The sequence below is a fragment of the Rissa tridactyla genome, chromosome 3, assembly GCF_028500815.1.
Source record: "Rissa tridactyla isolate bRisTri1 chromosome 3, bRisTri1.patW.cur.20221130, whole genome shotgun sequence".
NCBI lineage: Eukaryota > Metazoa > Chordata > Aves > Charadriiformes > Laridae > Rissa > Rissa tridactyla.
Genome location: NC_071468.1, coordinates 86,260,082 through 86,286,292, shown reverse-complemented (window position 1 = coordinate 86,286,292; position 26,211 = coordinate 86,260,082). Strand labels below are relative to the sequence as shown.

Below are 26,211 nucleotides of genomic sequence, written 5' to 3'. Positions count from 1 at the left end.
GCACAGAGAAACAGAAACTAGACTGACACTTTTCTCTGTCCCTTGCTCCCCCATTAGATGAAGTCTGATGGATATTAATGCCATATTTTAGACAGTGATTTAAAAAAAAAAAAGGCAAAAACAACCCATACATAATCTGCTGACATTTGTAAAGCTCAGCTGATTAATGCTTCAGAAAACAAATACAAGAACAGAATATCCAAATTCCCTTTCATAGGAATACAAGATTAGAGCTGTATTGCATCATATCTTGATTAGTTCAGTACAGGACAAACGAGTACTGATCACTACCAGGTATAACTACACAAAAAAATAAGCCTGAAGAACCATCACCAAAGTCACTTTTTCAGAAGCTAGGCTGTTACATAAGTAGCATGAAGCAACAGGATTGACTACAAAAACGACGTATAAAACACCCCCATGTTTTCTGAAGTTTTCACTGCAGATTTACAGATTTCTTTTATTTTTTTCAGAGGAATATATAGTCTTACTTCAAAACACCCACCATACATACCTGCCTTTGAGTAAGAATTTATTTTGTTGTTTAGTCGCTGGGTAAGTACAAGTATTCCCTCCAGTTTGCTCACTAATTCAACTGTAACACTTCCACCTCCTTCACCCAGAGATTTGGGTTTGTAATTCAGGACAAAATTGCTCCAAGCACGCAACACAAGTTCAGCATCATCCGCACAAATTTCTGTCAGGAGAAGACTGTCCCGTACTAGTGTGCTCACAGCATTCTCCACTTTTTCCAACAGGCGCTGCCATGGCCTATTGATATCAACCTGCAAACATGCGATTAAGGAGTTAGTTCATCCAGGAGACTGTGGTGCCTAAGGCTCCATTTGGCGTGCTTAAACACTAAGATCACAGTGGACTGGCCATCATTAGGTAGGAAGGAGAAATATTGCCTTATTACCAAAACAGTGTTTACCTGTTCAAATCCACCCAGGAGTTCGGTTGTATCCATCGCACTGTTCATTGCCATGATTTTCAGTCGATGGCCGGTCAGATGGGCCAGCAGCTCAACAAGACTGGTTTTGCCGACAGCTGCCGGGCCCACCAGGATTACCATCCAACTCATGTGCACACACTTCATTATAGACTCCAGGGACTGCAGTGAATGATGCAGAAGCGAGAGACTTCTGCCAGGACGAGGAATGTAGTTGCCACGAGAAAGAACCGAGTAACCGATCTGGGAGGGATGAGAGAGACATGGGCGAGTAATCAAAGACGCAAATGGGAGTTCAGCTGTGCAAGTTGCTTCCTTCTCTCTCCGCTCACAAAACCTTTGTCAACAGCTTACCTGAACGTTATATGGAGTGATATGAAACTCCCTGGTTCCTGTATACACATCAGCCTCCGGTCCAAAAACATCTCTAAATACAGATATAACCTAAAACAGTTGAAAGAGCAAGAAAGACACTTATCAGTCTTAAGTTTTCCATTGTTCTAAAGATCTACTTTTAAAGTAGCATTCCCTCTCAGCTTCAGAGCCATGTGATAGTAACTAACAGTTTAAGCACAAGTGTCATTTCATTCAAAGTGCAGCAAGTAATTAAAGTGAGTGTGAGCTGCCCAGAGCAACCCCTTCATTAACGACACTTTCCTGTGACTTGAAATACTGTAAGTAATGTTTCTCTTTAACAAAAGACTAAGGAAGAAGTCACTCCATAAAAAAGGCTCTTTGATAACACAGAAAAACATAATAATGCTACGGAAAGAGGAAAGTAAACCCATGAGAAAAATATCCAGTCGCATTCAGTAAGTAACTTCAGCCTTAGAATCTAATTGACTTTTAGTTTAATATCATTTAAACGTTGTGAAATAAAACAAAAGCAAAGGATGTCTAGGCAAAAGAGGGATAAGTAGGTGGCAAAGATGGAATAACAACTGCAGTGAGTGCATTTTATTAGAGGAATCTTAAGCAGCAAGTGTAACAGAATGAGGGGAGCAATTTGACAGGCAGATAAAAGGAGTGGCAGATAAATAAAACTCAATAAAAGAAATCCAAGCCAGAACAATTTAAAAATGCTTCTCTGCTCCTTGTCTTCTCTTTCCTCACAAATATGCATGCAACCCGTGCCATTTGTATGCTTAGGTTATTATTTAATACAGAATGACACAAGAATATGTGTTTTGCTCTGTTTAAGTCCTTTGTTATTCTACTTAGAATCATAGAATCTTTGTGGTTGGAAAGGACCTTTGAGATCATCAAGTCCAACCATACACACACAAAAAAAAAAAAACCAACCCCAAAACAAAAATACACCACAAACAAACAACCTACAGTCTCTGCCACTAGAGCATACTTGCCTTTGTTTACACCAGCTTTCTACTTTTATACTAGTAGGTAACTGAATTGATATTTTAAAGGACAAGGAGAACAGGTACATAAATTAAACCACCAAATCCCAAGCAATGCCATTTTTCTTTTTTAAGAGGTAATATCTATGAATGAATTGCAAGGCATCTTCAAATTTATACTTGGATTTATAGAAATACTTCCTGACAATCTGAAGAGCAAGGAAGGAGAACACAGCTCACCTTTTCTTTGTCGTCCCTGGTTCTCATTCTTTCTCCATATACCAAAAATACATGCTGGCCTGGATCATAACATCCTGGTGACTGGTCAACAAGCATAAGCTGGCACCAGCGGAAAAGATCGCGTAAGTTGAACTCCCAGGGACCTCCTTTCTGTCCCCACTTTTTCTCAGCCATTACTTCTTTGTCAATCTGGAAAAAGTAGAAATTAAAAATAAAATAAAATAAAAATAATAAAAAGTCTTTTATTCGACTCATGTGCTGGTCTTCCAATATTTTTTAAAAACTCAACTGAACTTCTGCCTTTGGCACTGCTTACAAGACAGAGGACAACAGAAAGAACAAGCAGTATCCATTTTTCCGAAGATGTCAGGAACTAACGCTTGATTTCATTTGTCTCTCCTCTAGTAATCCTCTAACACTCAGCTCAACTTTCCTTTTTTCCTCTTGCACTCTATAAATGAGTATTCAATAAGTTGCTGCCACAAAAGATTTTATGTAAAGCCAAGGAATACTATTTTCTCTTAATATTACTGCACTTCTTATTGTTTCATGAGATGAAGATTAAACACAATTTCAGAAGCATGACCATAAATAGAATTCTGAGAATTTTATATCCTGCACTTTGTGGCAGCATCTAAACCACAAAATAGCTAGTAAGTTGATGCCTTGTAATTAATGCTTGTTGAAAACCTTTTATATTAGCACAATTTTAGATCCGACCATCTCTGAATCCTTTGCCATAGACAAATCCTATCAGGAAAGATTTTCCTTTTATTGGTCTCTCAGTAATCCAGAAGAATGATGCATACCCTTAAAAGCTTCTGCTTCTGTAAAGGTCAGATGCTGCTTTTACTAACAACATTGCACAATAAAGAGCAGATTAAAAATTCAGACCAGAAACAGAAATACACATTTCAGTTCTTGTTAAGATATAACTAATTTTGTTTGTGCTTCAAGAATAATCCATGTGTAGAAACACATTATTTTCTCAATTCACTTCACCAAGCTAACAAATCATAACGGTTTCCACCTTTTGTAAAATAAAGCCCTTTATAAATAAATAAATAAATAAAATCTTCTGTGAAAAATAATGCCTCCTCAGTTATCAACCAAATATCTGATTGTAGTGGTAAAAGAATTCAGGTCATATTTAGTGGTGTTCTTTATTTTCTTTTGCATATATCCATTCCTCTTTTTCACCCATGCACTTCTCTATAAAAGTGTTTGGAAATATAATATTAGACTTTTTTTTTTAATCTTACTGCATTCTGCCTACTTCCACACAAAATAAATTAAAATACATATTTACCTTGTTATTGAAAGCAACCATTTTAGCAATAATACTTTTATCAATAGCAGGAAACAGTGTATTCCCAATAAACTCCATATCTTCTGCTGACAGTGGATCAACATACACCTGTAGAATAAAGAGCATGCTGAGTGTTGATACAGTCAGAAAACTATGAGACAGGATAATGACATAGTTTAAACCAAACAAATAAGCTTGCCTGTGTAAATCTATTAAGAAAGGACTTGGGCAGACCCTTTCTTCCACCTCCTTGTCTGTATGGATTCTGGCATCCAAAAATCTTAGTCTTCTTGTGCTGTACATGAAAATTCATTCCCAATTCTGGAACATAAATCTCCGCTCTGTGGTCAAAGCATGCATTTAGCCCCTCTAATACAGACTGAGAAGCCAGATTCAACTGAGGACAAAAATAAGGATACAACATTAATGCTCCACAAAACACTTCAGCATAATCTCTAGTTTAACAGGCTGGGATACACAGAAGGTAAAATTCAATTTCCTTGCAGTTCCAGCACTGTTATATGGGATTACCTCCAGCTAGACTGTTATTATAGTGGTGCAACAAAACTAAAACTAACAGTTTTCCTTATGTGCACTTGCTATTTGTACTGTGTTTTCACCATGATAACAAAACAATTCTCCATTGTAAAATCTGCATGTTCAAGGTGTTTCTTCTGAACTTATGTTCATATATTTGTGGCATCCGGAGTGTTTTGTTTGCTTGTTTGTTTTTTAAATGAAGGCAGTCTGGGTTATTTAAGTATCATGGTTGTATAGAGTGGTATTCTTCACAATAGGAAAAAGGCATACAAATAGCTACACTCAACAATAATTAGAACACACGTTGTCAGGAAGTGAGCTCTGCGCACGCATATGCTCCAAAGCATTTACTACTTGGTACATGAAAAAAACCTGTGGTGGCAGGATAGTTTACACTGGCAAAATGGAACTCTTCATCTCAATTAAATCAGTAGTCAACACAATGTATTAGTTTGAGCAAAACACCTTCTATTTCAGTGAAATTATATCCATACAAGAGCATGTGTACCAAAACTTCTGTTGACACTCTTTCAAAAAAAAAAAAAAAAAACCAAACTTTCAAATGTAAATCAAATCTATCCTCAGTTTTCTGCACTAATTTAGGCTGAGATTCAATCCTTGTTCCCGTGTCTAAAAGAGGTCTGGCCAAAGCTGGTCTTTTACACTCCCTCTGTGGAGGGCCAAAGGGCAGAGACACTTAGTAGAGGGATATCAATTTTCTCATGAGCGGAATGATCACTGTCAATGGTGCACTGGATATACATAACTAAAATTAAGCAAAATTTATTTTATCAACCCTCAAAAGGTATTTATCCTACATGCCAAATCATCACCTCCGCTCTTCCATTTTATTTGTGCTCCAAACTTGATTTTACCTCATCTAATACAATCCAGTGTCCAGCCTTTAATGCTGCTAGTAGTGGTCCATCACGCCAGGCAAATTCTCCTCCCTTCCCACCTTCAACAGGCAAGTCTGTGCCAAACAAGTCTGTCACATCCTTTGGGAGCAGAGAACGGGAAGGAAAAAAATAAATCACAAAACTCCACAAAAGTTTGTAAACAACCTTTGTTGAACTTTACCTCACATTTCCTCCCTCCCCTTTAAATAGAGCTAAAATGTAGGTATTAAATTTCACTAAGTCACTAAAAGCTTTTCCATGATAAGACTCCAGTGACCAGCTACTATATTTAACAACAACAAAATTTAAATTGGAACAGAAAAGCTAAAAAGCCTTAAAGCTGTTTTCAAGTAGCTTTGCAGAAGGCAAGAAAAACACTGTAGACAAAGATACGCATGTCTTCACTTGAAAAGAACAGAAAAATCTGGGAATTGGCACTTGCTCACAGAAGCTAACTGCTCTTTCTGGTTCCCCCTTTCCCATTTAGTTCTATCTTAAGACCAAGAAGGAAAAAATGACATTTCAGATTCAGTGCCAAAGTTAAAAAGAACTACACTTTTTAAGTTAAACAAAAACCTCCTCCCTGCAGTGAACGCTAAGTTACAAAGATAATACTTTATTCTACCGTTTGCTCAGATAGGTTGATTCGAACAAGACAGTTTCCCGAGGCTTTTGCCAGGGCAGCAACTAGACTGGTCTTGCCCACACCTGGTGACCCCTCCAACAAAATAGGTTTGTTAAGCTGCAGGGCTCTTAAGAGTCTTTGTGCATTCACTGCTGTAGTCCCGGCATTTAGAGCATAATCTGTAATGCTGTTTCTCTGGAGAACGGGGCCTAGAACAAAGAAAAGATAAACCAGAAAACAATTAAACCAGAATGTTTATGCTGGACCTGCTGACAGTATGCTTCTGAACAAGATCATTCTGTCTGTTAATTGCTGATCTTGATAGAGCAAGCAGTGTAGATCAAGCTCACATCCCATTCTCAGAGATCAGGCACATATACTTTCCATTTGACTCACAGCTGTGTCTCAGCCCACCTCCACATATTTATGTGGAATTTTACAAAAAGCATACAAATATACAATGTATTTTGCCATGAAACTTCGACACTTCCTGACTCATGGCCTAAACTAAAGATCTATCACTGGAAAATCATAAATCTGTCCTTGCGCTTCAGACACGTGCATCTAAAATTTTTGCAGCTTTTGGAAGTTTGGCACTGAAAGATACAATTCAGTCATGTTACAGAACAACATTAATCCGTTCCATACGCTGCTAGTTGCGTGAAGGACGAGTGCTTTAATTAAAGCGCGCTGCTAGGCACGCATTTTCTTTACTGCTGTTATGACATACAGCGAGGAGAGAGTACAGAGCTTGTCTGACAAATTCCAGGCAGTATTAGCTCACTGGGACATCACTCCCCAAATTCTGTAATACAGCATTGCTTGGGTATACAAGATATTAATCACCAGTTTATCTGACACATCTTGATACCTGTTTAGTATGAAAGAGATCCTTTCTTTTGTGATCTAATTAGCCGAGGGAAACTAAACAATTTACAAAGAAGCATTACCTTGTAGTTTTATGCACGGCTAACACAACCCATGAATATCAACATATTCAAAGATGAATGACTTATATAGCACTAGGAACACATAGTTCCATGTACTAAAAACTAACCAGCTGAACTGGAAAGCTCATAGTCATCACTTTTTAGTCCCGTCACTGTATTTTAAGGGTAGAAAGCAGTATTTGTATAATTCCATTTGCATAATTTGCCACACGAGGAACTGAAAATGCAGGGACTAAGTAATTTTGCAAGAACTGCAGTGAATCTTTGAGCGGCTACAGCAAACTAAGGTATTAGTCCCCATTCTGTTTAGCACTGTACCCAGGAACTCTGCTTCCCATGCTTTGCACAAGGCCCAGGATGAACTGTAGCTTTAGTTAGTGGAACTTAGCAGACCTTCAGACCACGCAAAGTGATGGAAAGTTACAACTTGAAATAAAAGAAGCTTTGTTACGCCAAAACAATCTACTAAAATTAGGCCATTAACCAGTAATTTTAAAAAGTCAAAGAAAGCAATTAACAGAGGTGTCATCTTAATAAATGTGATCGAGTTGCAATCAACACACTTGGAGGCAAAAAAGGCTTGAGAACTATAAATTGTTCTGTAATGGCTCAGATATCCTACTTAAATTTAGTGAATAACAGAACTACTGGGAATAAAACCCACAAAATAAATGTCCACCCACTCCCACAAAGTCTCTTGCCTCTTGGAATAAAAAAGGGGTGGATTCCCATAAAGTTGTCCATCCACACAAACTGTTTCTCCTTTGTTCTGTCATAAATCTTTAGTTCATTCTTCTGATAATCAGTCAGCTCCAGGAATTGACTCATTTTCTCACATAAGAATGTCAGGCATTTTTCACGAGCTAATGAAGCTGTATCAGCTGAGCAGGATGTTGTACCTGTAATTGGAAAAGTTAAGTGTGCTTTAGAAATATAACTAGGCACGTTCGTCTTATGACTAAGGAACTCAATTCATGCACAGATGCCATTTTTGTGCAGTATTGCTGTTTCAGGTTTATATTTCATGTTAGTGCTTTTGCTTGCCAGTGCTTCCAGAACTATTTACCATGGACAAATTGTTCTGCGAGCAACAGAATTAAGGACACCTTAGTTCCAAAACCCTTTCTTCTACCATCACTATGATTCTGATCCCTTGCCATAGCCCCCTCAGGCCTTTTTTTCCCCCCCTGCATTTCTGTGGCTTTTCACTATTTCCGCACTCCCATATCTCCTATTTATCATTTGGGCCAGTGGCCAAACATGCAAAGATGCGTTCTTATCTATGCACATCATACAAGCTAGCAAGCAAAGGTGATGACATGTGGGGTGAGAGAGAGAGAGAATAATGTGGTCACGTAATTAAGTAGCATACCAGCTCAGAAAACTCAGTAAAAAACACAGGCTTTCTTAATTTGTGTGCTAGCCTTTGTAATATTATTATTACTACTGTAATTTACTTAAGCTTGTGGTATTATTCAAACTCTTGCTACTGAAAGCACAAAAAAGGCATATGAAGAACAGGATATTGTTAAACGGAAGTGAAAATTTCTCCCATAAAATTTCTATGCTGCCCAAAGCATTTTGTTTGCATTCTACTCAAACATATTAGTACAAATATATACCTTCATATTTTTTCCTACCAAATGAGCACTGAAGACTTACCTGATCCTATTCCATCAATGTATACCAAACATGCAGCATGGATAAAAGACATCATTGGAGAAACGTACAGAAGGCTATATTCCTTGTCAGAATTTGAGTCTTCATCCTCAACCGTGACATTCATAAAATTAACCCATGACAAAACATCTCGCACACTGAGAATACACTGGCGACCAAACTCTTGATTAGTCAGCCACTCAACAAAGTCCATCATGAGCTCTGCTATGTCTGACCCTGAAAAGAAGAGTCAAAAAATCAATGTTAGTTATCAAATAATTTTATTGGTCCCATCTACTACATTGTTGTATAATAAGCATCACTAAAGTAGGGACAGTTGTAGTTGTAGAAGCAACACGGATGGGTACTCTATATCCTAACAGGCAGGATAACTGAAGAGTAAGTCCATGCCCGCGCTGTTATAAATCCTTTTAAATTTGAGTAACAAGTCAGAAACACGTGATTCACAGTAACAGTGAAGCTGCTGGCAGAAACTGAAGTGCCAGTTCTTTCAACACCTTACACCAAAACTAAGATTAGGCTCTAAAGGGCTGGGGATCATTCAGCTACCTGGATGGTGGAGTAAATACAGCCTTGATCTTACTTACAGCTAGCCATATAACATACACAATGAAGGAAGAACAAAGTCCAAAGTATTTCAAAAATGTCCTCAGAGACGTACTTACAAGAAAAAGGGACATGGCGGTATAAATTCTGAGGAAAGTTTAGCAGCCTTGAAACTAATTTTTTTCTTAATAACGTATGAATTTCAACACAGAGGTAAATACCCACCTTCACTATTCATTCCACCCAGAGACAATCCTGGATGAAGATTGTGTTTTACAATCTGCATCAAATCATCACGGCCATTGCTTTGTGGACACCATATTTCTGTAAATCTGTTGCGCAATGCAGGAGAAAGCTGCAAACAAGCAAAAGGACAGAGCAATTCAATTTACATGACACGTTACTTAAGGTTGCAGTTAGCTGATAGCCTTGTAAGCCACAGTACTTGCGAACAATAAAGCGAACAAGATAGACCTTTCCTTCTATTTTTGACAAAGCCACTTTGCAGCAAAATCTTTGAGAGAATGTGGACTTTAATATTTCTAGCAGTGGCATCAATGCAGGAAACAGCTGATAAATGAGTAAGTTCAAAAGAATATGGGAAGTAACTGAGCTGGCTTGCAAGCACCAAGGCTCCATTTCATTCTAGGATGTCATGTCTCAAACAATGGCTACATAATCTCCCTTTGCTTACAGAACCGAACTACTACGTGAAAATTTGCGTTCAATTACAACTTGTTTCTGCAATTTCCTCTCTTCCTCTGGCTGAATTACTCAAGCAAAAATCATTATCACAAATGCAATGCAGAAATAAGTCCCCTTTAAACACGAGGCTTTACAATGAGTTGTTCTGTACTGTAGAAACCACTTTAAATGGAGTACCCATCTTCTTTTGGGTAAAAGAGGTTGTAGATATTTTTTTTTTTAAATCTCAGTTCCCAACACTGCTTAGAGGTTTTGTTTTTGTTTTGTTGTTTTGGTTTTTTTAACAAAAAAACTTTTTCAAGTTACTTAAAGCCAAAGTTCAGAAACAGATTTTTTTTTTTTCATTTAATGAGAAAGGTCTTTTGAGATGTGATGTTCATATTCACTGAGAACAACAAGATAATTTCTAACTGTCACTTTCTGAACAGTATTACAAAGAATAATCTATTATGCAACTTCACACTACCCCAGACTCATGTTAGAGCTGGATTTACTTGCTTCGCAAGCCACATTTCCCATACTTGAGGTATTCTACATATCAAGTCTACCTAGAGTATTTAGAGGCCTAAAGTTTTCTTTGACATTCTGCTGAGTATTGACTCACATTGTCAAAATGACAGCACAAGTGATGGAAAATAGATACAACCTAATCCTCCTTCAGAGCGATGAGGCAGACGCCTACTATGAAACACAACCAGCAAGAAGCATTTTCGCCTTGCATCTCCAATCGATAACCAGTCAGTATGACCAGAAGATGCACGCTGTACTTCCAGTTACTTTGACATTTACCTCTTTTTTCCCAAAGTCACCTCCTGGGTTCATGGTCGCAAGGATACGAAATTTCTTTCCTGCAACTAGTAGTTCTACCTCATTCTCCTCATCATCTTGACCACCTTTTTCAGCAAGTACCAATGTCTTTTCAGCTTCAAGAACGCTAGAGAGGTTAAAAAAAAATAAATGTTTATTTCAAATTTAATTTCACACTTCAAAAGGTCACTTAAAAATGAAAATCACATGAATTGGCCTGACTTAACCTTCATTACCCCAGAACTCACATTAAAAATTTAAAATCTGTTCAGCCTCCCCAATTGAGAACACTTCTTAATTTTGTTCAGAAGGGAACTCTAGCCAACCTTGTTGATAAGGTTCAGTTCAAACAATCTCTCAAATAAACTTAATAATATATCTCACAGCTCTCTCTAAAAAAAAAAAAGGCAATGGCAAAATTTATATTCGTAGGAGCTAGACAAAGAAACCTGCACAACGAACCGGTCTTCAAGCTGACAGACTACACATCTGAGAAGCATTCTACTAGCTTTTTGTAGTTTGGGGGGATTTTGTTTGTGTTATTGGCTGTACTTCACTGTACACTAAGAGCTGTAGAAGTTGGAGCTGTTACCTGTTCAGAAAAACACTGCTTAGTATCACTGTCAAAACAAAGAGGTTAACTGAACTTTATGAAAGAAAGATAGCTGCAGCGATACAATGCAAAAAAGCCAGCTTGCAACAGAGAGGGTTTGGATACGGTAGAAAAAATAGCTGCTAATCATGGTAACAGAAAAGACTAAAACGCGGGATACTGCTGCAAGCAGATAATGAAGTGATTTTATTTTATTAATTATTTTTTTTTGCACACACACACAGAGGAGGGAAATAACTACATTTTTTTTGTGGTATTTGACAAGATGCATCTTTTTCAAGAGCTCACTGACAGACTGAAAATATTAATATTGCAGATGATCAACTGGAATTTTAGTTTTATTTTCCAACTTGACTCATGCTGTAAACTGTCTTTAGATACTGTTTAAACTGTTTTAACTGAACTAGGGTTTATATTCTTAACTTCTTTTCCAAGGACGTGATTCATTGAATAAAGGGAATCCTTTCATCATCTTATTTTTGTCCATGAAACAAATACAGCAATTTGAGCGAAGATCAGTCTGTAGCAGCACTATAAAGCCAAATGGAAAATAATGGAACCAACCAAAGCATTCAAAACCGACGTAATCAGTGTACCAACAAATATCAAGCAAACATCTACATATCTGCTTTTTAATCGAAGCACCTTTTATTTTTCCAGTTAAGACATCAAGACAAAGCAGTTTTGTCGTCTTACCTCACTATCTTTCCCCCTAGCTCTAATTAAAATTTCAAACATCAAAAATTGTTTAAGTATTACTGTGATTAAAACTAGCACCTCTTTCAGAGAGATGACAATTAGAAAATCAAAGCAAACTGGCACAGAAGTTGAAATACGAACAAGGCCAGTGTTATCTGGGTCATTCTTCCTTTCAGCAAGAAATACACGATTAAGAGAGCAGCTCACACAGGCCAGGAAACAAATGTGCCTAAAAACCTAGATTTACCCTGATCATGTCTGCATAATGAATAGACACATTAAGGATACTTAACACTAACACATTTAAGACATACCTGTTAAGTCGCTCTAGTACAGAATCATCAGCTAAAGAAATCTCATCAAGGAGGAAAAAGCCTTCCTCTTTAATGGCTAAAACAAGAGGTCCGTCACACCACTCAAACAGTCTAGAACCATCAGATTCTTCCTAAGAAACAGAAAAGGAAGTGAGAAGTCATTAATAACTGCTACTTTTTGGTCACGCTATCCAAACTACCATCGATGTAAGACAAACCTGGTCTTTCGACCTCTGTCTGACTGGACGCAGTCCTCCCAGGAAGTCTGAGGTTTCCATATGCAAGTGGCAATTCACTGAGTACAGCTTCTGATTTGTTAATGCCGCAAAGATCTGACATATGGTAGTTTTACCACACCTGCAACAAAATTTAATTGAGAGGTAAGAATAAAAAAAAAAATAAATAAAAAAAAAATCAGCTCACTTTGGACAGGATTCACTTTCACTGAATAGGTATGAGGCAAAGGCCCAGCATGCAAACTTCCTTCTGCTCCCTTCCTTGAAAGAAATGTACGCAAAGTGAAGCCATTTTTGGCACAACAACTGGTGCTGATTTGCACAAGATGCCTTTAAATAAATTTAAATCAATATCTGCATTGATGGATTTCTACAGGTTCAAAGTCAAATTTATTTCAGCCTGCCCCTACAGGTACTCAACTAACCTCTCATTTCACTAAACTGGAGATGCTACATGTCTACACTAAGCCTAAATCCAAGGGAGTAAACCGCTGAGTACCTAGAGTTCTCATTTATTACCTTAGTAATTTTACTTCTCCCTTTTCTTGCAGTTTTCTTCCCTTGTCCCCCACAAAAATTTACTCTTCTAATTTATAACCAGTATAGAAGCAGACAGCATCTACTTGCACGACCACCTTTACAGCATATAAGGCAGGGACTGGGGGAAGCAAAAGTAGTAGCAAGACTATATTCGAATTCTTAAAACATGTAAAGTGAATGTGCTCTCAAACAGAAAAATGTCACAATTCCCCAAAAGCAGTCTCTCCAGTGAGGCACAGTGAGATTCCACAGGGCACCTTGTGAAAGGTGGGGACAGAAGTCAGCTCATTTCAATTTTACTACTTTCTACATAGTTTCTACATAGTTATACATAATGCAGATAATCCCATTAAAGACTTGCACTGAAAGAGATACAAGTGCTTCCCCCCTCAAAAGGGAACTGTGAAAAACAGCAGTTGGAAGTCTGCCACGACAGAGGCTTAAACGTCCCAGATCAAAGCAGCACTGAAGCCCACACAATCATTTTGTGTCTGACTCAGTGGCTGGTGCCAGCACTACAAAGAACAGCATCATAAAAAGCAAGGTTACCCAGTGTCTCCCACCAGCAGTACTGGTTCACCAAACTCCAGGGCTCGTCCCACCAAAATGGCAAGTCTCCTCATCCCTTGAGTCCAGACAATATGGTTAAAATCTCTCTCCATCACTGACATCCGCGTGGAGGATTTAGCTGCACAACACAAGGCAATCCATCAGCTTCAGGCACATCTACAGAACTACCAGTGTGGTCCTTCTAGGAAACTCACCCAGTAGCTTTTTGACACTTTCTCCTGAGAATAGAGACTCAGGATATAGTTTTTTCTTGAAGTGTTTTTCAAGGACACTCTGAATAACATCCACCTCCTCCTGTTTCCTGACTCTGCCTGCCAGAAGCATAAAACCTATAAAACAGAGGAAAAGAGAAAGCAGTTACTACCTGGTTAATCAGCAACAAAAATTTATACTTAAGAACTAGGGTTAGAAGGTAGTTTTACAGACACTTTAAAAAAACTGAGGCAGCAGGGCTCACCATCATTTGCCAAGTGCTGAAGCCAGTCATATTCCTTCTCCAGCTGCTCTGCCAATCTGTACCTTTCAGCCCAACGGAACAGATCCCGCAGGGTAATGAACCCATGCTTCCCAGCAAACACTGTCGAACCTCTGCGGTAAGACTATCATAGGAACAAAATACAAAACGTGAGCCATTTTTTCATGAACCTGTCCAAATACTTAAAGCAAAGCTAATCAGAGCGCTCTGATGTGACACTTCTTCAAACAAGCCATATTTTTTTTAAAAAAAAGTGTAGTACAGTCATGACTCTCAAACTCGAATTATCTTTATGCAGGTACTTGATTATGTACCAGGAACAAAATATACAGATAATAAATATAAATACTAAGGTGAAAACACGTACCTAGAATAAAACAAAATCCAAGCAAAAGACTAGATTCTACATCAAAATATGTTTGCGCTTTGAAACATGCTCCGATTTGTGCTGCTGCAATTGCTTTTAAATTTGCAATAGTTTTAGCTACATACTAAGCGCTAAATGTCTGTTAAACATAGGAGCATCAGAACACATCCAAAATTATTGCTTAAAAAAAAAGTTACCAAATTTAGCATGACCCAAAGACAGCTACAAATCCTATACTGTACTCTGGATCCAGAGGAAGGGATTATTCTACACACCAAATCTTAATGGCCTTTGGTTATTATTTTTTTGGCTGATAGCTTTCTCTCAAATCTGACATCACCTTCCTCTTTCTCATCTTAACCATCAAACTAAGTACTTCGGTGTGTTCTGTTCCAGCAATTATGGTTCAGATTTTTAAATATCTGCCAGTTAGCAACACCTCCCCCTGCAAAGGAATTTCTATTACTTTGTGCTGAAATACGTTTGCATATCTTCTACAAAAAGAAGAAAGACTCTCATACTTGCAGGTCTAACATGACTTTGACAAGCTTGCTGCAATAAGAGGGTGGCAAACTGCATCGCTTGTGCAGGATGGTTTCCAGTTCAGCACTTGGCAGTTCATCAAAATGCAGTTCCACGAAACGATTTCTGAAGGCTCTGGACAAAACCTGAAATATGAGAACATACTATTGCTTGAACTTTTTCCTTTGATAGTCGTCATGTTATATATCTTCCCCTACACATCCAAAGGAAATATGGATAGTGTCATAGCATGCAAATTAGCACATACACATAAACATTGAAAGAAAGCATAAGAGACAGCCTGGATGAGGCCAAGAGCTTTAAAATGTGTTGTGTTTCAACTGCGGTAGGCAGCTAAGCAACGAACAGCCACTTGCTCACCCCCCCTACAACAGAACGGGGGAGAGAATCATAAGGGTAAAAGTGAGAAACTTGTGGGTTGAGATATAGACAGTTTAATAGGTAAAGCAAAGACTGCATGCACAAACGAAGCAGAATTAGGAATTCATCCACTACTTCCCATCAGCAGGTGGGTGTTCAGTCACTTCCAGGAAAGCAGGGTTTCATCATGCACAATGGTTATTTGGGGAAACAAACATCTAACATCCCCTCTTCCTTCTTCTCCCCCCGGTTTTTATTGCTGAGCATGACATCACATGGTATGGGATATCCCTTTGGTCAGCTGGGGTCAGCTGTCCCAGTTGTGTCCCCTCCCAGCTTCCTGTGCAGCCCCAGGTGGGGTAGTGAGAGGTAGAAATGGTTCTGACACTGTTCAATCACTGCTCAGCAATAACTAGGACATCCCTGTGTTATCAACACTGTTTTGGTCACAGATCCAAAACACAGCACCATACCAGTCACTGTGAAGAAAATTAACTATTCCAGCCAAAACCAGCACAAAACGGACACCAACAGCCTAAGTAAAATCTCTTCTCCAGTGCTCTTGAGCAAGAAATGCTGAGTCAAATGTACATGAACTCCAGTTCAATAAAGCACTTAAAACTCAACTACTCAATATGAATAAGGAATTTAGTAACTGCAAAATAAGCAACTAACCTAAAGAGAACTTGGCTGTACTGAAAGTTAGTCCACAACCATCTCACCTTTACCTCTTGAGAATTTCATGCTAATTCTGTGCTACACATCAGAAAGTTTTCACATCACACTTTAATGTGCAAGAGAGATTCACTCCCTACAGTCATAGCTACTCAAAAGAAGAGATTATACAGACCTTTCTGCCACCATAGAGTCCTGGAGGATTCTGTGTAGCAAACAGCATGAAGCGAGGGTGAGCTCTGACAACTTCCTGGGTCTCAGTAATGAACAGCTCCCTGTTATCATCCAACAAACGGTTGAGAGCCTCCAGAACATCAGTGGGAGCCAAATTCAGTTCATCTAGAACAATCCAGTAACCCTTTCTCATTGCATCTATGAGAATGCCTTGGAGGGAACAGAAAAAGTTGTAGTTAAAAATCTAACAAACTAAATCTAACAGAGGCATGCTGTTAAATACTTTTAGCAACCAGTTTTCACTCAGTATAAATGCTAATCCAGAGACAGAAGCAACACTATTGTTTAAGTTGCTGAATTCTTTTCTTTATGTCCAATAGACCAAGTATGATGAGGCAAACATGAACTCTTAAGAATTCACTGAAATTACATAAGTGATTATCATTAATACGCAACTACTAATTTTATGACAGGTCATCTCCCCATTGAAATAAAACAGAGAAGCTAAGCACAAAAGAAGGAAAAAAAAGCAGTGAAGTGAGACAGGAATTTGGAGTAAATACAATATGCCCACTCACCTTCCTTAAATACCAACTTCCCAGAGGCGTCTGATGTGTAACAGCCAATATATTCCTGGATGTCAGTATGCTCATGATTGTTAATCCTTACACAATGATTCCCAGTAGCAGCAGCCAACCAGCGAATTAAACTGGTTTTACCGACAGAGGTCTCTCCTTGAATCAGTACTGGATGAGTTCTAAAAGGGATAACCATAACAGTGGTTTAGGAGCATGAGTCATATCTTCCGCATACACAAGACATCAACTTTATTTGATATTTTCACAGATTTACGTTACCAAAATATCACTACTTAACTCACTTGGCGTATCCACGATCATGCACCAAAAGGGGAACATAAGTCACTTTACCCCCAGGTGCTAACTGCTACCCGTGAAGCTTTACTTGGCAGTGTGAAATAAACAGATTACTCTATGTAAATGATAATCTAGAAATTTGCAGTTAAAACTAGGTATGGCTTAAGTAGACAAGAAGTATGTGTATAAATTCAAGTCACTGTATAATGAAGTTAACTGTAAAGTAGAAGGAAAATGGACATTACTCATGCCAAACAATAAAGGCTAGACAGACACCATTTGAGGCCCAAATAAATATCTTTAACTTAGTTTTTTAACTGAAAATTTGCAACAGACTTACCCTGCAGACACAACTCTGGCAATATCTTTCAGATTAAGCTTAACTGAAGGGGTTAGCACATAAGTCTCATCTACAGTAGGTTCTTTATCCCCAGCTGAAATCCAGTATCCTTCTATAAGTATAAAACTCCCTCCTTGGGGTTTTGGTATTTGCTAAGGAGACATGACAGAAATAACAGGTTATACAAATGAGTTTCACTTTGCTAATGAAGACAACTACTGCTACAGCACTGCAATATATTCTGTAAGAAGTCATTTTAATTTAATCCCTGAGCACTCCTGCAGTAAGCACTGTCCCCTTGTCACAGAATGCAAGTTATGGGAAAAGCCTGACCAGATTATTTCAAGGTCATGAAGCAGGAATCTTTGCCAGTACCATGAAGATAAAAATGTCTCGAGAGTTCTAGCTCTAGCACTGAATTTTGAAGTACGCTTCCAAGCAGGAAATTGGCTTTTATCTTTTTATATTCATGTGTCTTTTCTAATATGAAGAGTTTTATTATGAAACAAATACCTATCTCTTACAGTGGGCTTCCCCATCCCACCTGCCCAGTCCCCCATGCAAACCCATGCTGGGCTCTCAGCACTAGTGAGATTCTTCCTTTCCCATCAGAGACAAAGCACAGGTGTTTGCTTCATATCCGTATGTTCTGCATTCAGGTCTAAAAATAAAAAGCTTGTGAAAGCTCCTCAAAAGTCTGTGAAAGCCTTACAGTTGGAGTCACCGTATTAAGCTGCCCACACTCCACAATGGTGTAATTACTTGAACTTCCACATTTTTTTCAAATTAACAAATAAACCAACTAACATATGGGTATTTATGGGAATATATAGGTATTTACGGGTATATGTTGGGAACTGCTGGAAAGGGTGCAGCAGGGAGCTACCAAGATGATTAGGGGACTGGAACACCTCTCTTATGAAGAAAGGCTGAGGGATTTGGGTCTCTTCAGTCTGGAAAAAAGATGACTGAGGGGGGATCTTATCAACACGTATAAATACTTAAAGGGTAGCTGTCAGGAGGATGGGGCCAGGCTCTTTCCAGTGGTGCCCGGGGACAGGACAAGAGGTAATGGGCACAAACTTGAACATAGGAAGTTCCACCTAAACATGAGGAGGAATTTCGTTACTGGGAGGGTGGCAGAGCACTGGAACAGGCTGCCCAGAGAGGTGGTGGAGTCTCCAACTCTGGAGACATTCAAGACCCACCTGGACGCGTTCCTGTGCAACCTGCTCTAGGTGACCCTGCTCTGGGAGGGGACTTGGACTAGATGATCTCCAGAGGTCCCTTCCAACCCTACGATTCTATGATTTCAAGCAGAAGTAAAAAAATATGAAGGAGCAGTATTAATTTATTATTTTTTTTTAGTTCTTATCTTTATAAGATGAAAAGCAGGACTGTGAGAAGGAAATACAGAGGAAAAATGCAGAGAAGGCACCTCAAAATAAATTCTACTCTGAATAGTAAACAGGTCTATATAAGCTTAGTTACCTACCTGCTTGAGAAGGCTTTTGATGTTACCAGAGACTATATGCTGGCAAATTAGCTTTTGAACTACTGGGTGAGAACCTCTGTCAAGCTGCGTCAGGAAACTCAAACAGAAGCCCTAAGAAGAATTATTTTCAGTGACAAAAGGAAAAATCGTTAGAAAAAAAAAATACAGAGATTAAACAATCATTTCTGTTCAATACTGCACTTAGAAGAGAGGATTATCCTTTACCCAAACAGTCTTTGTAGTGAATACACACTGAAACAAACCCCAACATAGGTAATCACCTCATACAGTGAGCGTGGTATGCTGCTACATGGATTAGACGCTGCAAATCTCAATGCCCTGCAAAGTGTACGGAGACTATAGTGAGGTCTGTGGCCAGTTCCATCCACCAGCTTTGCTTCTGCTTCCTTTCTCACAGATAAATAAAAGCTGCAAAAATAAAGAGTGAAACCAGTTCAAGTTACGTGGTGCTGTTACTGAGCAGACCCCTGCTCCAAGGAATTAAACCCAAAGTATGAACACTTAAGCATATCTCCAACTGACACTTTTTCTAAAAGCTCCAAGTCAGGAAAGCCATGCCAAACTCTGCCATCTGTATAATCAGTGAAGGAAAGCAGCGCATATTTTAGAGCCGTATTTTTGAGAGCGCTTGATATACAGAGAATGACTATAAACTCAAAGTATTCTAAACATGTAACAGTTCTTCAGGTTAATACAGTGAGATAGTACACCTTAAACTGGGCGAAAGAAAGGTACCTTGATAAACACACGAGACTTTCATTGGTATGATCTACAGAAACAAACCATTTTAGTATCTCAAATGGGAAAGAGGACTGCAACAACAATGCTTTTTAACTGGTGCCACCAAAAAAAGCAATTCCAAATAAGGAAAAGTAAATCTCTTCCCCACAAGTACAAAAACCTTCAGAATGAAGACGATGGCTGTCTATCCTCTGCATAGCCTTAGGAAATGGCTAACTGCTGTGTGGGGAGCATTATAGTGTTTCCCAAACTAGCCTAACCACAAACTACATTTACATACTTTCTTTTTGTACCCAAGGATTTAGAGAGATTACAACCAACTTACTTCACAATTCCTTGTACTGTATTTTTGTTCACATTCAAGCCTCTCAGATAATCCATGATAAGAACTTGCAAATCTCCGTCATTTCTCAGTTCTTCTACATAAAGTTCAGTAAACCTGTAAGAATCAAATCAATCCATAACACTTATACATAAACTCATGTTATATATGATTCTCATGGTATATAACATTTAAAAATTTTTAAGCAGCAGAATACTGGGTTGTCAAACTACCTACAGGCTGACTCAAGAATCAGAGTAATTACAAAGAAATTACTAGCAATACCTTATTTTTAAATAATTTATCTGAATTATTTCAACCTAGTAGACTGAAAATTAACTATGGGATGCTATTTTTAAAACTGAAATTTTAAACAATTTGCAGGAGATATCCAAACGTTACAGCCCAAACACTGACACAACAGGAGCACTTTTCAAAGCGTACTCTTTAATGATGTCTATTTTAAGAAGTGGACACTTATGAGATCACCCATTCTAATTTTGTTTTGACTAGCATATCCAGTACTAGCATATCCAGATTGTTTCTACTTTTACAAACATGCAGCTCAGCAATAATAAAATGAGAAAATTTGATAGTAAGCAAAGGAAGACTAGCAGCAAAACATGTACTCGGTGAAGTTCTGAGCATCTTTAAATACAGTGTGTTTCGCATTTAGTAGACTACACTGACAGCTCTAGTTAATGAGCATATTTTCTAACCGTTAGTTAGTCCAGTGTATTTACATCAGGAGTTGAATACAAGTCTGCAGCCCTTCTATACTGTGCATTACAACTGCAAATAATGGCTCAGGACACACCACAGCAAATCCAATACAACAAGACCAATAATATTAACTTCAGAGGGGTGGATATTTTTGACAAATGCAAATATAAGTTCATTCAAACTTAACAAGCTGAAGTTTCCTCACTTTATTTTCTTTCACTACTAAGCAAGGAAAGCTAATAGCAATAAAACCTTACTTTGCCACTAATAACTGCGAATGACTAGTTACATATAGTAAGTGAATCTTTACAGCTTTGCACAGTGTTTATGAACCTGATAAGGGATGACATGCACGGCTTTTGGCATTCATGAGGGAAATGTCATTAAGTACAAGCAGATCTTTGCATTCAGGAACCGGTGGTACAGAAGAATAGATCTGCCACAACTCCAATTTCCTGGCCACAGCTTAAACACTTGAAGATCACACATCAAATACTTCGATCATCATACATCTGTTCCACCCATGCAAACCACCTTCCTTCTGAGTAAAGAAGGCTGGATATACAGCTTTTTGCAAGGATCATCAACACTTCTGAGTCATCAAGAGAAAGGCTGCTAGACAGACACAAAGCACTTGTCTTTATTACACCCACCAGGAACATAAACTGCTGCACTGGCATTTCCAGGCACTGACAGTTCAATTGTAAAGAATGATCATTCCCCTGCCCCCAGTGACAACATTCTACACTACTGCTAGACCACTACTGCTCAGCAACTTCACAGAAGTATTTTCCTGATGCTATTTCATGAAAAGCCTTCCCCATGATGTGGAAAGCACCTCTCTCAGGAAGTTAATTTGAGTTCAGATTTATATCCTCAGGCTTCAAATAAGCCATTCTTCACTGTGTCAACTCATGAAGCTAGTTAAACTCTGAAAAAGAAAGCAACTAAGTATTTTGTCACAGAATCATTATTTCCTACCTGTTTCTTATTCCTGTAGGAAGATTTCTCTTTCCAACATCTGTAGCTGGATTCATGCATGCAAACAAGCGAAAATCAGGGTGACGGACAAGAGGCTCTAAATGAAAAAGAAATTAGAGATACAGGCTAATGTTAAACTCAGGATACTTATTATGTTAAATGAGGTATTCTTCCTCTAAGACTGTTTCTCTTTTCTTCTACTACATTTTCTTGAAATGCTAGGGTGAAAAGTTTTCAGAGAATAAGCCCATGTAATTTTATCAGAAGTATGTCTGCATCTTTACAACAGCCACAGCCAAGTGAAACCCTGACTTTTATTTGTGCTTAACAGGATGTTTTAACAACACAAAACATTTCAAGAATTATATAAGCCTCTAAACTTGGAACTCCTTTTGTCTCTTTCAGAAGAATGGCCAGTGCTCCCTCAGCCAGGAAGAAAACCCAGCCTAGGAAGCTCATACAACGTTTGTCTCTACCTGTAGTTCCAGAAACAATATTCACCAATTGCATTTTTTACCTTTAGATGTGTACTGGGTCTGGCTGGGATAGAATTAACTTTCTTCACGGCAGCCTCTGTGGTGATGTTGAGAACACACCAAATGTTTTGGCTATTGCTGGCACAGCATCAAGTCTTTCTCTTTTTCCTCACTCTGCCCTCCTTCCCCAAGGGACTTAACTGGGAGTGTGCAAAAAGTTGGGAGAGGACACTGTTGGGACAGCTGACCTAAACTGGCCAAAGTGATATTCCCTACTATATAACTTCATGCTCAGCAATAAAAACTGGGGTAAAGGAAGAGGCAGATAGTAATTTTTGTCTTCCAAGGTGGCTGTTCCTGAGAGACTGGCTGGACTTTGGTGTGCTTGTGGGAGCTGGCTAGTGACTGCCTTTGCATCACTTGTTTCACATGACTTTTCTGGCTTTTACTCTTCCTAATCTCTCCCCCACACTGCTGGGGGGGGTGCTGGAGTGGAAAGAGTAAGTAGCAGTATAGGTGCTTAGCTGGGTCAACCCACAAGGACTCAGAAAAATCAAAGGCCTTGTCTATGTATTTCTAGCTGGAGAACAAATATATTCTCAGGATCAGTGAAAGACAATTACTACAGCAGCAACTAAACCTGACGTCCCATGCCCTTAGCTGTCGAGCTACCACAACTTTATAAAAAAAATAAAATAATGACACTCCCTGAATAGTCCTGAAAGACAGCAATGCTTACTAAAGCCACTAGAGAGAGATTCTCCTTGTAGAATCCAAAGCGACAGAAGTTACAACAATCTCTGCATGCTGAAATCTCCTGAGCCACATTGACTTAAAACTCCCACTTCTTGCATACAAGTATGAAGTCTAGAGAGAACACATTATTCTCTTCTGCACACATTCATTTTAACAGTAAATGCTCTCAACTTATATTGAGTCACTTAAGATAGGTAATTCAACTAACTGGATTGCAAGATACAGCATAAGCAAGCACAGAAATAGTACCTGTGTCTCCTCTGTCTAGTAATACCAGTGACCCAGATGATCCTTCCAATAAACCACTCAGGCACTCTAAAGTCTCTGCTGCAGCCAAGTTAATCTCATCCAATAAAATCCACTCTCCTTTTTTGACTGCTTGTGCCAGAGTACCCTAAAAATAAGATCAATTTGTTAATCATGTCAACAGCAGCGATATAACAACTACAGCATCTGTATACTGGAAATACTTGTTTTGCAGTCTATGGGTTGATTAGAAAAATAGCAATTCCAGACCTTTTACAGCAATAGCAATTTTACTGCTCTCCCTCAATAACAGCAATTATTTCGCAAGTCACAGAAGTCAGACAGTTATCACCATTATCAGCTACCATTTTAATTGGTTCAGATATAACACAATTAAGCCCCCTTATTTGTGCAATGCTGCCTGTGAGTGATGCTCATCACTGTGGTGCATAAACTTCACTGATACCACTATGAGAATAAAGGCAGTTAATCTAAAGAAATCCAAACAAAGACAGATGCAATATTATGTTCCTCCGGGAATTATAACTTATTAATTAAAACTATACTTAAGTCAAAGGTTCTTCAACTACTTATATGGTCATTTGTTAGAAAGACGACTGGCCAACACTTTTACAAATTTTACATAAAATTTGAGAGTATATAGTCAGACTAACAGGGTGACAAGGAATAAACATGCATAAACCATACATCACAGTTTCCCCTAGTCACGCTTACTGTCATTAGAATATCATACCATGGGTTTGAAACATTTGGAAAAAAAAAAAATCACTTCTAGATAAACAGCATAGATTCCTAATATTATATCCTTCGCGGGAAACCTCAAGCAGGAGCACGTCCTACTAGAGATTGGTCAAGATGTGTTTTCTAATGTCATACGCTTGAAAAGATGATACGACATACTGCTGATAATCTTTTACCATACCAGTCCTAATTCCTACCATACAGCACTGAATTAATGTGTTACCACAAAACATTCTCCCACCCCCCATCTAACCACCACCTCCTTGCAGCAGCACACTTCGTTCCAGAGTTATGATGGAACAAGTTCTACTTCACAGCAAGATTCTTGCCAGGAAGTTATTTATATAATACTGATGGAAAAGCCTTTTAAATGCTCCTCCTTATTCTTCCTAGCATCAAAATGCAAATCTCTAAATACCTCAACAAATGCAAAGAGAAGAGCATTTTCTGTCATTTTCATCTGTTGATGAGCATGATTCAGTTTCAGACCAAATGCCTCCCACTTTTCCTTCAGTGGTGAGTCTATAAGCAAAACAAATAGCACAGAACAATAGCACAAAAATGTTTAACAAGAGTATTTTAATCAAGCTGTTTCAAGCATAGAGATACAAGACTAAGCTTGGCTGAGCAATGAAAACGTTGAAGTTCTACAGATGACATCAATTTAAAAAAAAATATATTATATTTTGCTGTTTGGTTTTTGGTTTTGTTTGTTTGTTTTAATTTAGCTGAACACTATTGACATATGGCTACAGGTAACTTGCTATTCATTCCAGCATGTCCTAGCTTAGGCACAAATACCTATGCTGCACTTGGTTCCAGTATGACTGTTAGCACTCTCCAATTTCCAGAGACAGAAAGAGGCATCTCAGAAAAATAAATCCAAATTTACAAACCTTATGACAGAACAGGTTAACAATGCACAATCCAGTATCAGTTAAAACACTGTTGCTTAACAGTTATGACATTATTGAATATTGCACTTATTTCAGTTATTTGTTTAAAGTCACAGCGTGAGGAGGTATATGCAGCATCACGACTTAAGCTACTAGCGTTGCAAGCTACAGATTTCAGCTTGTCTTTATTTTAGGATTGTCAATACTTGCTACAAGTGGTCTTTAAAACCTCATCTTTTTTTACATTTGTGGGCATTTATTTTAATATCTGCATATTCAGAAGAAGAGGGAAGACAAGGTTCATAGTTAAGTTTACTTGGCCCATACTGAATGAAAGCTACAACTTCACTTGTTCAGCAGGTCAAGAACCAGAAACCACTTCACACAAGACGAAGTATTAATACTGCCTCTGTCCCAAATGGGTTGTGAAGTTTAAAAGAAGAAAAACATTTATTTGGAGGCAAAACCACAATGAATCAAAGTAAAGAACTATGCAAGTCAGCATCACTGACAGCGAAACCAAAGTTATCGGAAAGCTCTGAGCAAGCTTTTAAAGTCATTACTACCTTAAGAGAGCTATTACTTTGGATTTGGGGGTTTTGTTGTTGTTGTGTTTTGCTTTGTTTCTAAAATAGGATATATTTGTGAGACCCAATGAGGTTCCAGGACTGAAAGTATGAATACATTCATATGGAAGACTGCCACACAGAAAACTAGGACTGTTCATCAACACAGCAAACAAGTGCTGAGTGGAGATGAGATGTCAAGGGCACCATAGGTCAGACAAATAAACCTTCACTCTATCAGACATAGCTACCAACAGTGACGGATTAGAAAGAAACAAACCCCATGCTAACAGTATTTTGAATATTATCTTGTAGACATAGATTGCATTTTTCAAAACCAGAAGAAGGAAGTAATAGAGGGATGAAAAAAACAACCCAAACAAAAACAACCCACCGTAACTACCCCCCCAAAAAAATATCAACAAACAAAAAATTAACTACTGTTTATCTGCTCTGCAATGGTTCACCGCTAATGATGTGTGTTTGATCAGTATGAATTCTCACCAGATGCATTTTCTTTTGCTTCCTTATTGACAGCAGATTTATGAATATGCTGCATTAGTTTTAGCAGATCATGCCAACGTTTCTGCCTGTAGCAGGTCTGGATATGTCCCAAAAACGTCTGATTTTTCTTTCTAGAAAATGTCTGAGAGAAGAGTTCTTCAAAAGACTCTCGAAGAGGTAGCCAGATCAGCTTGTTATCCACAGGCTTGTAACTGAAGAGAAGCAAAAGAGTAATTACTTATTTGTGACACAGGAACTAGCATCTGTGAACTAACAAAAACTGTTACTGAAAAAACAATATTGTCCATGAAGAAACCTGGGTTTCCATAGTTT

At 38.4% G+C, this 26,211-nt stretch overlaps 1 protein-coding gene across 2 annotated transcripts in view; it reads right to left on the bottom strand.

The window, feature by feature from the left end:
* The window catches only part of MDN1 (midasin AAA ATPase 1), a 105,012-nt gene that overhangs the window by 56,547 nt on the left and 22,254 nt on the right, over window positions 1-26,211 (bottom strand). For both annotated transcript variants that reach the window (XM_054196959.1, XM_054196960.1), the window contains exons 16-43: window positions 25,879-26,090; window positions 24,331-24,434; window positions 23,154-23,298; window positions 21,673-21,769; window positions 19,972-20,085; window positions 19,166-19,313; window positions 18,885-18,995; window positions 17,390-17,541; window positions 16,753-16,931; window positions 16,176-16,384; window positions 14,944-15,090; window positions 14,038-14,179; window positions 13,775-13,909; window positions 13,560-13,698; window positions 12,453-12,591; window positions 12,235-12,365; window positions 10,591-10,735; window positions 9,322-9,451; window positions 8,533-8,766; window positions 7,572-7,769; window positions 5,921-6,129; window positions 5,272-5,394; window positions 4,056-4,253; window positions 3,857-3,964; window positions 2,548-2,736; window positions 1,307-1,396; window positions 935-1,195; window positions 515-785 (exon numbers count right to left, since the gene is read on the bottom strand). In XM_054196959.1, the coding sequence (XP_054052934.1) occupies window positions 515-785; window positions 935-1,195; window positions 1,307-1,396; window positions 2,548-2,736; window positions 3,857-3,964; window positions 4,056-4,253; window positions 5,272-5,394; window positions 5,921-6,129; window positions 7,572-7,769; window positions 8,533-8,766; window positions 9,322-9,451; window positions 10,591-10,735; window positions 12,235-12,365; window positions 12,453-12,591; window positions 13,560-13,698; window positions 13,775-13,909; window positions 14,038-14,179; window positions 14,944-15,090; window positions 16,176-16,384; window positions 16,753-16,931; window positions 17,390-17,541; window positions 18,885-18,995; window positions 19,166-19,313; window positions 19,972-20,085; window positions 21,673-21,769; window positions 23,154-23,298; window positions 24,331-24,434; window positions 25,879-26,090 (4,460 nt within the window). The remainder of the gene's footprint in view (window positions 1-514; window positions 786-934; window positions 1,196-1,306; window positions 1,397-2,547; window positions 2,737-3,856; window positions 3,965-4,055; window positions 4,254-5,271; window positions 5,395-5,920; window positions 6,130-7,571; window positions 7,770-8,532; window positions 8,767-9,321; window positions 9,452-10,590; window positions 10,736-12,234; window positions 12,366-12,452; window positions 12,592-13,559; window positions 13,699-13,774; window positions 13,910-14,037; window positions 14,180-14,943; window positions 15,091-16,175; window positions 16,385-16,752; window positions 16,932-17,389; window positions 17,542-18,884; window positions 18,996-19,165; window positions 19,314-19,971; window positions 20,086-21,672; window positions 21,770-23,153; window positions 23,299-24,330; window positions 24,435-25,878; window positions 26,091-26,211) is intronic.